The sequence below is a fragment of the Pterocles gutturalis genome, unplaced genomic scaffold (genome assembly GCF_000699245.1).
Source record: "Pterocles gutturalis isolate BGI_N339 unplaced genomic scaffold, ASM69924v1 scaffold853, whole genome shotgun sequence".
NCBI classification, from domain to species: domain Eukaryota; kingdom Metazoa; phylum Chordata; class Aves; order Pterocliformes; family Pteroclidae; genus Pterocles; species Pterocles gutturalis.
In genome coordinates this window covers 4044-19536 of record NW_010122660.1, presented here as the reverse complement: position 1 = coordinate 19536, position 15493 = coordinate 4044, and the positions used below count along the sequence as shown (strand labels likewise).

The 15493-nt window shown below is 40.8% G+C and overlaps 1 protein-coding gene across 1 annotated transcript in view; it reads right to left on the bottom strand.

The window, feature by feature from the left end:
- Nucleotides 1-692: 692 nt before the first annotated feature.
- Nucleotides 693-15493, bottom strand: part of LOC104464749 (E3 ubiquitin-protein ligase TRIM36-like) — an 18474-nt gene continuing 3673 nt past the window's right edge. Inside the window, 9 exon segments of the mRNA XM_010077570.1 lie at nt 693-1047; nt 2599-2835; nt 2837-2888; nt 3200-3493; nt 4041-4165; nt 4805-5058; nt 5987-6082; nt 7160-7306; nt 10546-10871. Of these exon segments, the coding sequence (XP_010075872.1) occupies nt 693-1047; nt 2599-2835; nt 2837-2888; nt 3200-3493; nt 4041-4165; nt 4805-5058; nt 5987-6082; nt 7160-7306; nt 10546-10871 (1886 nt within the window).

Below are 15493 nucleotides of genomic sequence, written 5' to 3'. Positions count from 1 at the left end.
AGAGCAGAGAAACTTACTATTATGCCACCAACTGTAAGACACCAGGTGTCAGAACACTCACATTAAAGATACATGACATGCAGTCAGATCCCAGTTTACCTTCCTCCTCTTTCCCAATACAATCTAAACATTCAATGGCAGTTCTGATTTCTCCCTGCTTTATATTGTATTTTTGCAAATGCTATTTCGTGCTGAAAGGTCCACGCCCTGGTGCTCAGGGGTTAACTGGAAAGCATCTGAACCCTCAGAGGCATTCAGGCAGATTTCTTAAAGAAGAATGGCAATCACATGCTGTCAGCTTTGACTCCCATTAACTGCAAAACTGACCACGTAAGGATTTAAGTTACCTAAAAGGCAGATTTCTACCCCTGAAGAGTAATTTTAGTTGCTAGTCAAACTTCCTTGAGGTCTTTTCCAACCTTTATGATTCTATGATTCTTCACCGCTTACCCCTGGGAAGAAAATCTGTGGAGAACAGCATTGCACAGATCACCAGAAAGGCAGGAGAATTCCTGGAAGAACATTTCCCACTGGTGTGGGAAGTGTCTGGACCATTTGTTTAAAAAAAACATGACTCAGAGGCTTGTGAGCAACACATGGGTAGAATGTAATTAATCAGGACTGAAAACTAAGGCAGAATTCTTCTGCTCTCATCTTCCATCTCAGAACAGCAATCGGAAGAGATTACAGCACTAGATGTCATTGTGGTACTCCCCATACTTTGTTGTCACGGCTTCCTCAAGATAAACTGCCGCGCCACCCATTAAGGCAAATGCCGGGTACATTATGCCAGAGCAGTCCACCTCGCACTCGTAAAGGCATTTCATACAGCCTGCGTCGTAAAACCCCACCTTGCCTTTGTCACAGTCGAGGCAGATGCCCAAGCGCGATGGCAGGGGAAGGATTCTGCTCACTGGATCCTTGGGGGCAGCAGGTGTCGTGGGGATGAAGAACTTCTTCATGCCTAAAGTGACCAGTGTGAAAGGCTGCAATGAGTCAAAGAAGGCATCTTCACTCCCACTGTCGTGACCACTATCTTGTTCATACCTAGAACAGAAAAACAACCATTTTCTTTTGTCACATTTTGAAATGGGATGAGTGATGTGAACTGGAGAAAACATTTTTGTAAGACAGGTAACACCACACGATCACGCACAAAACCTTGTGAGGTACAAATATACCTAAGCCAGGAGGGAAGATGCATTTAGGAGGTGGAGAACACTCACTTGGGCCACTTCAAACAACTAATAACAGCTAAACAGTAATGAGGATGAGACCACAGAAGGCTTTACTGAGGAGCAGATGTATCTAAAGGTACTCACATGCTAGGCAATCATTAATGAACCTATGGGTACAGTAAATTAGTTAAATTGCAAAGTAATTTAGCAAATACAACTAATCATTACAGACAAGGTATGTAATAACTTTATTTATGTAATGTTAAATGACACCAGTAAACACATTTAATATTACTGTTTTCCTATGAGTTTTCCATGCCACTGCTGTATTATATTGTCTTTAAAACTCACAACACAAAAAGCAGTGGCTTACGTTTTTTGTGTGGGGGTTTTTTGGTGTTTTTTTGTTTTGTTTTGTTTTTTTTCCTAAAGTTCTCTGCCTGGAGGCTTCCCTCAACCCCTGTTTCCCAACTGGTTTACCAGAGAAAGTTTGTAGCCAGATTTGTTCAGTCTACATAGTTTTCCCTCTACTTCTCTCCCCAGATGAAGACAGATCAGAGAAACACACATTCTCATGTGCAGACAATCCCTAGCTAGGTTTGCTTTTTAGGGGTGTTTAGGGGGAGGCTGGATATGTGTCAGCTAAAGTTTTCCAGGTATTTGTGTGGATAAGGAAAAAGAAATCAGGAAAACAGGGTCTAATTTCTCACCTTGCAAATAGGCTCTGTCTGACTTTAAGCAGCTCAAGACACTGGCATTTTTACACATTCAGTATGTTATACAAAAGGAAGCCAATACATTTGTCAGATTCCTGAAAGAGTTAAAAGTCCCCAGGAGACAGCCTCCCAGCCTGCAGTTCCTAGACACATCCAGGCTTACTACAATTAAGAGCTGGAAATCTTTCTGCTGGTTTGTCCACTGTACTTTGGCTTGAGCTCAGTAGTGTTCAGTACCGTAGGCAAGCGAATAGCTTGGGGTAAGCCAGTGATTTATAATCCATCATGACCCAAGTTACAGCAAAGATCCAGAGATATGCACAGTGAACACTGTATCTCTGAACAGCCGCCAAATCTAGTATGCTGAGGGAATTAAGGCAGAGTCTTATGACTGACAATTAAGCATCGCTTCAACCTTACAACTGATGCTTTTCTTTTTTAATCTTCTTGCTTTAACTGACCTGTATTGACACCTATAGGAACCTGACTTCTTTCCCAAAAACAAAGAAAATAGGACTCTGGATAATCAGAACATCTTTCTACTGACAGTAGGACATGAACAGGACAACTTGCTTATACCATGTCTTTCAAGCCACTTTCCACTGGTTAGGTTCACCTTGTTTACTAACTGAGACCAGACTCACTCTTTTTAAAAAGACATCTCCTTACATAAAACATGTATTAAGTAAGAGTCTGCAATTTACCTTGGGCTGGTCACATCATGGGTATTATGGAACAATTTCTGTATCTTGTTGCCGGAAACAACTCCCACTTTCACCAGGTATGAATAGGCTTCCACATGAAAAGCCCAGAAGTGCTTCCCTTTGTCAATCCCAGTGTCGCCAATGATGTAATCCAGGGTTGTGTAGCATCCGACCTGTATGCGCTCAGATCCCAGCAACAGAGGAAATCCAGCCCTACTTTCCACAGAGGTTCTTCCTCAGGAGACGTTCACTATTGTACCCACATTTGTCATCAAAAAGAAAACTGAAAACTGCAAAAGATTATCCCAAAAAATTTCCTCTTAGTTAAGTATGTGTCATTCTGTGCTTATAGACTATATTTTAAGTCACACTGGCATTAGATTTTCTCACTTTTAAAGGCTATTCATCATGCGAAGGGATATATGCAAGCTAACACAGTCTCAATATACTAGCTACTTAACTGCTTGTTAACAGTGCTTCTAAATATTTATGCAACCAGTAACAGCATAGTAGAAGTCTGGGAGCGACTGCAAACCACTTACAGCTCTTAATACCGACAGACACAGATTCAGCACCTTGTGGACATAAGAAAAGCCAATACCTGGAGCTGGAGGTGTACGCAAAATAACTTCTCGGCTCCAACAGCTACAGATGGACCCTTTATATCCTCGAACCCTAAAGGCATAGCTGCTGTCATCATCAAGATCAGATATTACTTTGCTCTTGCTGCAAACTTTGACCTCCTGCCACGTTGCACTCTCCTCTTCTCTGTTAAGCTTACGATACTCAAGAACATAGATATCAGCTGAGTCTGTCTTCCCAGGGCATTCCCAACTGATCAGAGCTTTGTTGTACATTCTGCTTTGCTCTTCATTGATTTCTGGTATATCTATACCTGGAACGCCAGAGATTCAGGAGAAAAAAAACTCAAATTTAGATACACAGTATTTTAAAACTAACCATACAATCCCACTGATGAGTAGCTGTTGCACAATGTGTGGGGGCAGGGAGAGGAGGGGAATCTGACTTAGTTCAAAAGTGCAGATGAGGATGGTTCTGTTCACACACTTAAATAAATCCCTTACTTTCTGTTTTTACTTTGAAAGTTATATAATTTATTCTTGCTGGCAGCTAAAAAAACATAAACACCTATTATTCCCTGTCATGCAACAAACAGCTTCTAGAAAGACCCAGTACTACTTAACTACAATATTTTGGAAGCCAATGTAAACTGTTATCGAATGCGATGGTATCTTAGCTTCTTTATCAAAGCTGAAGTTAGCATTGGTGCCACGTAATGCCCTCTGGATCCTGGAGACAGAAGGGACAATGCAAGTCACAAGACTGAGTTCTGCCACTGCAGTCCTGCCTAAGCTTTGTCTCTTTCCAGAGAAGCCCTTAAAGCCATAACTGGAGAAAGACCTGATGCTCTTGCAATTTACCACTGGAATGGAAGGACAAGTCACTGAGGATCTCTTCTTGCTTGGCTATGTCCACCACAAAGTCTCCAAAAGTACTTTCAGCTGCTGGCCTGAAGCTCTTCAGAGATTCAGTAGCTTTTTGGATTCTGAAAGCACAGAAGCAGAGGGATGGCAGAAGAGGGAATTCACATGTGTGCATTCCTTAAAGTAATAATGCTAGGTTTTGCTTTAAAAACAGTTCTGTTTTCATGTATGTCCTGATGTCTCCCAGGAATTTGTCTCTCTACACAGAATTTAAATGCAAAATTTAAAGGTCTTCTGTACATCAGTGTAAAGATAAGGAACAGGTAATCATTTGGGTTGGCAGAGCATTTTAACTATTTGAGGCATTATGTTCAAAGAACAAAATAGGTGTGAAGTGCTAATGGAGAACAACTATTAAGATCAAAGAGTTTCAAGTCAGAAGAGACCTGTTAGCTTAACTTGCAAATACTGATACAATCTCTGAGCAAAGCAAAGTGTCAGGGAGCTGAATGGGCTACCCTTCCACTGCAGTCCTACTGAACAAGGCCAGGCTTTGTCACAGGACAGAGACCCTTCTGTGCGCTCTTTCTTAAGGCAGACTGTAGCATAGTAATTTCTACTGAACGGTACCAGGACCATCTCTGTGCCTCTGCAATACAAGGTACTGCATTCACTACTTTGCTAGTAGGTGTCAAAAGAATATGACTGACCAGACATCCTGGAACAGTACCTGTACCTTAAACAGAAGACAATTAAGATACCTGACATGAAGTTGTTTTGCTGTTTGAACAAAACAAGACGGATCAGTTTCCTTCAGCACTTCCTGAGCATATCCTACAAGGCCATTATTTTCCAGGAGCCCTTGATATTCTTCTGCTTGTGTTTGCAATTTTTCCAGTCTTACATTCTTAGAAGTTTCAATTGCCCTAAGAGCTGCGGCTTTCTTTTCTTCCAGGACATGATATAATTTCTCAAAACTGTGAGATGCTTCTTCTTTAGCTCTTTCACTGTTGCACTATGAGGGAACGAAAGACATTTTAGACAGACTCCACAGCACTGTGGCTGTGTACAGAAACATACTTAAGGTTGTTGAAGATACAGCAATCTAGTCATCTGTTTGACAGACAAGACTAATGAGCTTTGTTATGCTCTTCAGCACTGAAAATACAGATCAAGCTGCACCCAAGCTAGCAAGCACTTACTGTCTTACACAGAACAAAAAGCAGGAAAGTATTGCTCTGATTATGTCTCAAGTTATGCAGGGCATTTGTTCAAACAGCTCATGGAAAAGCACTATAAAAGCAGGGCAGTCTCTGAAGTTTTCATGCCCAAGAGCTAGGCGTGCTCTTCCATCTTCCCAAATCACCCTGAACCAGGGGTGCAGCCCATTTTCTCACATATGCTCTCAGAACCATAGTGCCACCTCTGACTAGTGCCCTGGATAAAAGGAACTGCAAAGCACAAGCAGACTGTGTCAAGGTACAGCCAGGGCCAGGAGCTCCTGCAATTTCCTGCATATGTTTTGCAGCTTGTATGTGAGCATGTCCCCAACTCTGACTCTTCTGCAGGGAGATTTTGCCCTTCATTCTGACTTTACTGCAATATCCCCAAGGTAAACAGACAGTGTAAATTCTACAGCACCATTAAAAACACAAGAGCTGTAAGTCTAACCCACCTCTCTTTGGTTAAGGTATCAAATAAGCTTTATTTCAGTTAATTACAGCAGCACACAAAACTTCCCTCTCTATGTTGCCCTGATTTCCCACGCTGTCGGGACTAGGTCTTACCATGTGTGATTCAGGACTAACGCAAACTGTACAGAAATGGTTTTACTGGCTAACTGAAAAAAACAAAAGGATTTGAAATGCTGCACCGAAAACAGTTCAAGTCCCTGCTGTGTCCCTGCAAGAGCCATCCTCAGACAACCCACATGCCACTCTTACCTCAGTTTCTTTCAGCAGCAAATCCAGCTGTGTGATGTGAGCTTTCACCTGGCTCTCCTTACTGATGAGGTACTCGATATCTTTTGAAAGCTTCTCCTGTTAAAATAAAACAGCAAGCTGGCAGAGTAAGGGGATCCCACCCGAACTGACAACTGTGGGCAGGTTATCCAGCTAGCGCTTGATTTATCTAGTTACAAGGACAACAGCCTCCCACCAGCTATGAACAGCAACCCCACGGAGAAGGGCTCAGTGACCTGTGATAACTGCGCAGGAACATTGGGCCCCTGCAGTGAGCAGGACTGGGGGAACAGCCTCTAAGGACAAGAGGTAACAGCCTCAGCTGGCTCATTCCTCCTCAGCCACAGGAGTCACCCTCTCTTAGGCTAGGAACATGAGGCTTCAGGACATCACTACAACTTACAGAAAAGCCTTGTTAGTTATGAACTCATTTGTAGTAAGGTTTGCTAGAAAAATTTTTCAGAGCACAAACTTATGAGTGTCTCTGCACTTCCTTAGTTGCAAGAGTTAACCAGCTGTACAGAAAAAGCCTTGCAAATGGGCGAGGAGGCCAAAGGGCACAAGGCAGGCTGGGCTGGCCTTTTTTCTTTTTTTTTTTTCTCTGAGCAAGAGAAGGAGAAAAGGAAGAAGAGGAGCAGCAATCATTCTTTAGTAAAAAAGCAATGTTTGCAAGTCTTCCCTGTTGTGCTGCGCTTAGGAAATTAACAGCTATGCAACTTCAGAAACATTGATGTCCCAACAGATAACTTCAGATGCAAATTTTTCAGAGTGCTTCTGAAGTATCAGCAACCCAGCCACACACACACTTAGAACACTTATCTGACATCCAGGGGTAAAAGCTAGATTGTAAAGTATTAACTGCTTAAACCTCCTGCATTGGTCAGTACTGCTGTACAGCTGGCTAAAATAAGGTGGAAGCACTTTTAAGGGGTTACATTTCAAGTCTCATAGAACCTATAGCTTAGTTTCACAGACATGTGCTATGTCACTCTAACATATACATTAACAGATGTTGCACAACAGCATGCCTCATAACTAGTTCAGTGTCCTCTAAACACACGTCCTGGCTTCCTGCCAGAAGGAGTTTGCCCTTACACCAGAAGCTCAGTACTCTTCCCCGTTCTCAAGGCCAGGTCCAACAATATTTATTTTTACCTTAAGGGTTTTGTAGGCAGTGCTCATGGTTGTTACTCTATGGTTTGCATGACATCCACCTAGTTTACAAAGATGACAAACAGGCCTTCTGCAGATTTCACAGTACATGTTTACCCTCTCCATTTCATGTTCTGGACACATCAAAATCTGACAAAAAAAAAAAAAAAAAGAGAGAGCAGAGAGAATGCAGCTGTGCTTCCACAAACTGAGGTGCTCAACAAACCATCAAAATAATCATCCCACAGCAGCATCTGATTCCATCAGTGGGTTTTTATATTCAGTTTATCTTCCACCTTTTATATTTGTCCATGCTAGTGAAAGCCAGCAGATGAACACACCCAGTTTCACGAGGTTTACAGTGCAAAAACCCATAGCACCCTCAGTATACCCATCACATACCCTCCATACTGCCATCAACAGTTTTGCTAATCCCTAACGTTGTTTGCGTGCCTCAAGCTCCCTACACTCCTGTTCAGAGCTTTCAGTACGTATGCAATAATACAAATTGCAATAAATGCAATACATAATGCACCCACTCTGTTAAACTTAACACTTTCCATGCCAGCATCTCAGCTCTCTCTTAAAATGGCTATGAACTGTTTCTTCAAGCAAGAGTTGACAAAATACTGTAATGATTTAAGTCTAAGCTAGACTCACATCAGCCACATAGCCAGTGCTCTTGGAGCAACAAACGAAATGCAGCCACTACCACCAGCCACAGTCAGCATAAAGACAAAAGGCTCCAGTGTTTCAATTTTTCTGTCTGACTCCAATTATAAGTAATTCATGCTGAGCACTAATTCTAGTATCAACTTAAACAGCATCACAATAAAGCTGGTGTTTGCTAAAAATCATCTTTCAAAAACTGAACATGTTGAAATCACTGATTGAAGAGGAAAAAAAAGTGCTGCTCAACTCCCAGCTCAAGTAACAGACAAAACCATCTAAAAGGGGGCAGGGGGGTTGCTAAAAAAAAAATGCTTTGCTTCATTCCAGAGCACTGAATGATAACATTTAGGTCCATCTCCTCCATGTTACCAAAGGAAGAACTCTTGAGAAAGCTTTTCAGTTTCATGTCAGGGAGAAGAACAAGACAGCAGTGGCAACAGTCAAGTTTTTAAAGTATCATATTTTAACACACATATTAAAAAAAAAAAAGGAGGAAAGGGCACAAAAACAGAAAATAGTGAGTAGCATAAATGTGGACGTATTAAGCTAAAATTGCAGACCATCCCCGAAAATAACTTTTAAGCCCCAAATGTTATCTTAGGCTATGGTGAAAAGCCCAAAGACACCAGTCTCTCTAGAGCCCTGGTACATAAGACTGTCATTAAGCAGAACACGCAATAAGCTATACCATTGTCATTGACTGCTGGGTTTGGGGGAGCACGGCTCAGGGGGAGGAAACTTTCAGGAAAACCAGCTGTGCAGGCAGACATCTCCAAAAAATGCAGTCATGCTGCTAGTCTGCGGAACTAATTTCTTCACAGCAGTGCATAATCACACCTAACAGAAACCACGTATTTTTATTCATCTCCTTGTATAAGCAAGAATTACAGCAGCAAGCTAGAGACAGAAGAGGCCAGTAGATAACCTCGTGTTGTTCTCTCAGAATTCAAGATCAGCCCAGTATATGCTTCTCCCATCCCCACCACACACATTACAAAGTGCTCTCCAGTCTGGTTGTAAATTTAAGTGATGACTGGGAACATTGTTTAGGAGACCAGCAAATACTCCATGCATTCAATTCAGGTCTTAACAATGCAGTGCAATGAAAAATGCACTTTCTTTATATTAAGCTCAAACAGTCCTCAAGCTTCTCTATAAGAGCACAGTAAAGATCAGTTTACAGTTGTTGCCAAGTTTTTCTACAAAGGAGATATATTTATAGTTGATTTAACTATACTATGGTTTTCTCTTTTTTTTTTTCTTTTATAAACAGTCATCTTCACATATCTATCTGATATCACATCTATATGTCTTCACATACAATTCAAAAAAGCTAAATCCCACACACGCACACACATACTTGATACATCAAGGTCAGGATGATCTAAACTACTTCGCCCCTTTTGGCTCTGCTTCAACAGAATTCAGCTACTGACTTCTAAATCCAAATTCAGTCTGCATGTAGTATAACAACATATAGCACCTTTAAGATTACATAAGGATCACAAGATGGCTTTGGCATTTTTAGGAAGAAACATTGTAGCATTGAGCTGTACAGCATTTTAGATCAGGAGCTGGAAGACAGCATGCAAACTCTTATTTACCCAATACAGGGACATTTCACAAAAACAGCTGTGTGCTAGCACACTTTAAAGCACATCAAGCACATGTTTGTTCTTAACTGGAATTAATGTGTTAAACACAAGAAAAATGGCACTAACTTCTGGTTGTTCATTATCTGCCAGCTGGCTAACTTTTGAGGCTCAAATTTTTCCAGCCTTAGAAAGAAGGTGCACCACCAGTCAAGAGCTTCTGATGCACTGCACATTAATCAAATCTACTTTATTTAATAAAAATTAATCAAGACTCCTTGAACATCAGCATTTCCAATATCTGTGGGACCTCCAGTGAGGTCACTGGCCACATGCATGCAGCAAGTGCTGGGACAGTAAGACCTACCGTGGTCCCTTGTTAGAGAGATGGCAGCTGTTACAATTCCTCCCCTTGTGTAACTTAAATTCAGTAAGGCACTGCCATGTTCTGCATCACACTTAGCAGGAGAAACAAAGGTAATGGCACTTTGCAATCACTCCTGTTTTGTCTGAATGCAGCAGCAGCAACAGCAGTACATAAAGCAGAAAACCTGCCATAACATTTTTCTCTTCTGGAGAGTGAAAAAAATAACAGTGTGTAATTGCAATGGAGACCTGAACTTCACCTTTTGCTATTGCTAGAAGGAGGAGAGAAAGAAAATGCTTTGTGATGGATCAGGTTCAGGCACAAAACATCGAAAGGGAATCTGCCATAAGGGGGGGCAGAGGAGGAGGCCAGTTGTGTTGGGTTTTTTAAGTTTACTGCAGACAAGCATCATCCTTGACCTGACTTTTAGAGAAAAGCACTGCCATTCTAGACGTTCAAGATCATTAAGTCTTGCAAAAACAAGAAAAAAAAAAGACCCAAATGACAAACAACACAATCCCTTCCCCACAGTAAAAAGAAAAAAATCCTTATTTTTAGGGTCCTCTTCAAATATTTTCTCAATGTCTGCTTCAACCCCAGCAACTTCAGCATCAGGAACAAAAGCTTATGTTTCAATAAATAACAGCAATAGTCAATAAAGCAACAATGGTCCAAAATATTAATTACCGTTGCACAGATACATCTGCAGCTGTATGCAAATACTGCAACCCAAATTCTGTAAGATACAGTATACTTACCTTGGGTCTGAAGTTGGTCGTTGGCCCTACATATTCATGCTGGGCTTTCGCAGTTCCCCAAGGATGGTGTATTTTGAAACATTCATTGCAATAGCTTGCACTGCAGTCCATGCAGCTCTTAGTGGACTCTTGAGGTGGAGGTTTGCAGAAATCACACATTATAGCAATGGCTGCCCTGGCTGCCTGTCTGTATCGTTCCACAATGGTTTCCAAAGTAAAGTTGCGAAATAAGCCATTGATGCCACGTTCTCCGAGATCAATATCCCGCTGGCAACCCGGACAAGGAAATAGACTCGATCTCGGGGTCAGTGAATTGCGTTTTCTGCCTGTGTAGACACCAAATCCTGATTTAGGAGGAGCATAAACAGAAGAGGTTTAGATTTTAAAGGGAGAAGCACAGGACTTTATGAACCAATTCCAAACTATTGAAGCACATCGTGCAAACCAGTACAATACCTATTCATATGCACTCTGCCAAGCCAAAGAGAATACATTTGCTGTGACAAGGTAGTGTCATGTCCAAGTCCAGAGGACATTACAAACTACTACTCTAAAACTTGACTCTATGTTAGGATTAATTTCGCTGTTCAATCCTATCTTCTTAATTTAGATTTGGATGAACTCAAGCTGCAGCCTTTTGAAACACTAAACAGAAAGCCTTTTGGAAGCCCGTTCATTTTAGGCTCCCTGGCTGGCCATAAAAAGAGCAACAGCTTTGTAACATATTGAAGTGAAAGATGCTTATTCCTAGAGTCAGACTAGTTATTCCCAGACAAATACAGCAAACTTCAAGCTCCCCGAAGTTTGCTTTGGCTGAGTCAAACTTATCTGGCTCATCCAAAGAGGCATCATGAAAAAATAGAGGGAAACAAGAGAATTAGATACTACCAGTATGAAATCTCAGGCAAATCATTTAGTCAAAATATGCAGAGGCTGACTTGGCCCTTGCTGAATGGCTTTAATAAAAAAAAATGCTGCTAAGTTAGTCCCGCACACCAAAGGGGATGCTGAGATGGTTATGTCTGAGAGATTCCTCTGCCCTGAACTGGGAAACCACAGATGTACATGCTTACACAGGGTACATCTATCTCTTTTCATTTCAAAAGGAGACAGCAGAGAAGCTGCACTCCTACCACACAGCTACACACATTTTTCCCCTCATCTCCAAAATACAGTGACCAAAGGCTCAAGTAAAGCCACAAGCCTAAGGAGCCTTTGGATCTTGTTCAAGGGGATGTCTCACACAGACCTAAAAGCTATTTACAGGATAATGTTCTTGAGGCTATCAAGCATGAAGTGCACCCCCATGCCTCACTCATGTACCCACAGGGCGCAACTATCAAAAAAGAGTCCTTTCGGCATTTCTGAAACAGGCTAAGCCAGCGTTTAGGCTTAACATGTATCCTCTCAGCTTCCCCTTACAAAGAAACAAAAACCATCCTCTGTAACTGGAGCATGGTTTTTAAATCCCTTTGAGAGGACTGCATGTTATTATAACTAACAAATTTGTATGGTATGACTTAAAGTTGAATGTTGATGCTTCATTTCTTTTTGAAGTGTCCTTCGATGCTATCCAAAAGACATTTGCCTTGTGCCGTTCTCCTGGGGCTGCTTCACCCAACTATCCAAAACCTTCATTCCTATCGTGCCCAGTCCAGTCTCTTGAGAAAAAAATAAACCAACACACCCATAAGGAACTAGTTCCTTTACAAATCTTTGAAATGTGCTCCATGGTAGTTACGCATGACCATCAGCTAAGAAGCCACAACCAGCGCATAAGTAAGTGTGTAAAAGCTGGCAGTCTCAAACTCAGCTGGTCTCATGCCTTTCCATAGGTTCTGGGCAGAACCTACAGACTGCATTCACAGAACAGTTTGGGTGACACAAGGCACCTGTACACAACTCTCTGACTACAGGAAACAGATTTTTTTTTTTTCTTATTTTAGTTTTTCTTAGTACTTACTTGAAGTGAATTAATTACCCAAACTGCACATCCTGCAGTACCTGTAACTTGGCATACACAGCAACACACACATGCAATGCACAGCAACAGTAGAGAAAGGCAAACTGTATTTCCAATGTATGCTCCAAGCTAGCACTGTACACAGGAACACAGAGAGATCTTCAACACAGACTTCTACAATGGCCTAAACAAAAAGATGATTTAACATGCAGTGCCATGCAGTCAACAGCTACAGAAAGAGATCTGGAGTACTTACACTTGCTAAGACTAAGAAAATAATTATACAGTGTCCTATGTACAGGGACTGCCTACAAGCAGTATGCTACAGCAGAGAGTAAGCAATGACAAAGCCAGGTAATAAGAAAAAAAAGACATGGTGCAGTGGTCAAGTTTAAAAATATAATCTGAAATTCATATCTGGTAGCATGATTTTCAGGTCTGGCCCAAGCGGCTCAAATGTGGAAGGGGTGTTTGTTCAACTCAAAGGCGAGTTCAGCTGCATCCCAATGGAGGCCTTTCATTCTGCCCATGCTGGACTGAAACGAGACCGTCATCATGAGACATGCTCTGCAAAGACTGGTGACACTCTGCTTACGGAAAGCAATCCAGTATCAAGGAAGTCCCGTGCACCTTCAGATGTCTAATCTCTTTTCACTGACAGCACTTTAAGAGCCTCGGGTTGGATTTTTTCTCCAGTTTAAACCCTGGAAGTCCGCTTGCTAAGCTTCTTGGCATGCTCTGCCACTTCAATGCTTAAAGTATGGAAACATTTTCTTTTTGCCTAGCTAGTGTTAAAATATTCACATGCAGTAAGAATTAGTCTGCTTTCTGCTTATAGGATTTCTACACTTGCATTTTAAAAAGAAAGCACTGATAAATTTTGAAGTGATAAATTACTTCAAAAACTATCCTTCCTATTTGCTTTGTGTCCCACTTGCTAAAACTGAATTCTGCTTATATTAAAAAAAACAAAAAACAAAAAACTACCAAACCACAATAAAACAGAGCAGTGAAACCGATGGATTTTGCAGTCATATTAGATGTGCGGCTCAAAGAAATGTAGGTCCTCCCAATATTCTCTCTTACATTTTGCCAATCCAGTTTACAACAAACAAGTATGTATTCTGTGAAATATTACGCTGTGGTTTCTAAACAGACTGCTCCACTTGCAATGAACAGCTCCATCAGTAACTAAAAAATTAGCACAACATATGTTCATGCTCAGACAACAAACTCACAAATTCAGGACAGATTGCAAAGACTGAAGTCAAAGGGCAATCTGATGTCTTTAAAGACAATGTTTAAATGTCCTCTTTCCAAGGAGAGGAATCAATACCTAGAATGTTGAAAAACCCAACTGCAGCTGATGGTTTGCAAAGGGATAAGACATCTTAAAGATGAAATTGTATTTTCCAAGTAAACAGTATCACCAGAATTCTATGGTTATGGAAGACATGGAAGTTACATGTGTGACAGTTAAAAAAACCCAAAGATTTTAAAAGTCAACTGGATTCCTGTAAAAGTTTTTAAAAATATATAAATGTATATTGCCACCCCCCCAAACTCTATTAGTGCTTTTGGATGGATTTTTAGGAAGAAAGAAAATTTTTAAAAACATGAGAGAAGTCAGTAGCTGCAAAATGTAATTTTCAGATACTTTAATCTTCCCCAAATCAAGGCTGCTTTCTGCAAAAAGAATAAGGACAGCTTTCCAAGAGCTCTGACAGTGTCACACTGTATTTTTGTTTTACGACACTTTCAGTTTTTAACTGACTCAATCTAAACTTCCCCTTACGATTAGCTGCTTTGTCCTCTGCTGTGTAAAATTTGGATTTGTATTTAGCTCAGTTCATGTCTTTCTTGAAGGACAAAATATTTCTATGTATTGTTCATCTGTCTGCCAATATTATGGCAACATGAAGCTTTGGGGTTTCTTTTCCATTTTTGACAGAGCACCACAGAAAAATAGGGGGAAAAAAAAAAAAGAAATATTTATGTTAATAAGCCCACAGTGGCTGAGATGCTCAGACTAGCTCAATTTTGGAAATTCAACGTATTTAAAACAAAGAGACACTGGCTATCCTTCAGCTTGACTGTGTCACTAAGCACACCAAACAAGACAAGTTCAAATATTCAAAATACTTAGTCTTCCTCATATATTCATGTGCCATGCTAAATTGCCAGATCCAGAACTACCTACTCAGATTAAAATAGTGTAAATTTCAATCTGCTGCTTTATCAAATTAAGCAGGCTCAGATACAACGAAGAACTGGTATTTCCTTCCATTTAAAAGCGATGGCCAACCATGACCTCCCAATGTTATCTAACAATTACACTTCATGTCCAGTAAGACAGCAGCTTTACTGAAACTTGAGCATGTAAACTCTTGAAAATTAAAAAGCATGGAGCAGAGGTGCGACTGTTGCATTTTTGTTCTAAGGGGAAGAGAGAAAGTGTGTTTTTACACCCATCAATGTATGTTCAGTCACACACACACGCAAGAAGAAAAAATTATAATCCAACCCTTAACGGAATTCCAGTCCAGTTGACCTTTAAGTCAGTGTGAAACAGAATGAAAAGCTTTCCTTTATATAAGTCCTTTGCTGTACCTTTGCTCACTGCAAAAGCCATTTTGTGGACTTGACCACTGACAAAAAAGCTATATGCTAACCAACAATATTTAACTCGAGATCTAAATGCTAGGCTATCTCTAGCCAATACAAGAAGTAAAGCATTTCTACCTCTCCACCCAAAAGACCTCCTCTGTGAGGCTGCAAACAATGAACAGAAAGCTGTTTAGAATTCAAAAAATGAGATATACCATTGGTTTACAATGGTACAAATGAAAAGCATCAACTGTTTTCTCTCCGGTGGCTGTTAAACTCCTGCAAGGCTGAAAGGCAAGAATGTTTAATTTCCTAGCACACGGAACAACTGTAGTATTTAAGCAGAAGAGAAAACGGGGGAAAGAAGAGATTTAGCGG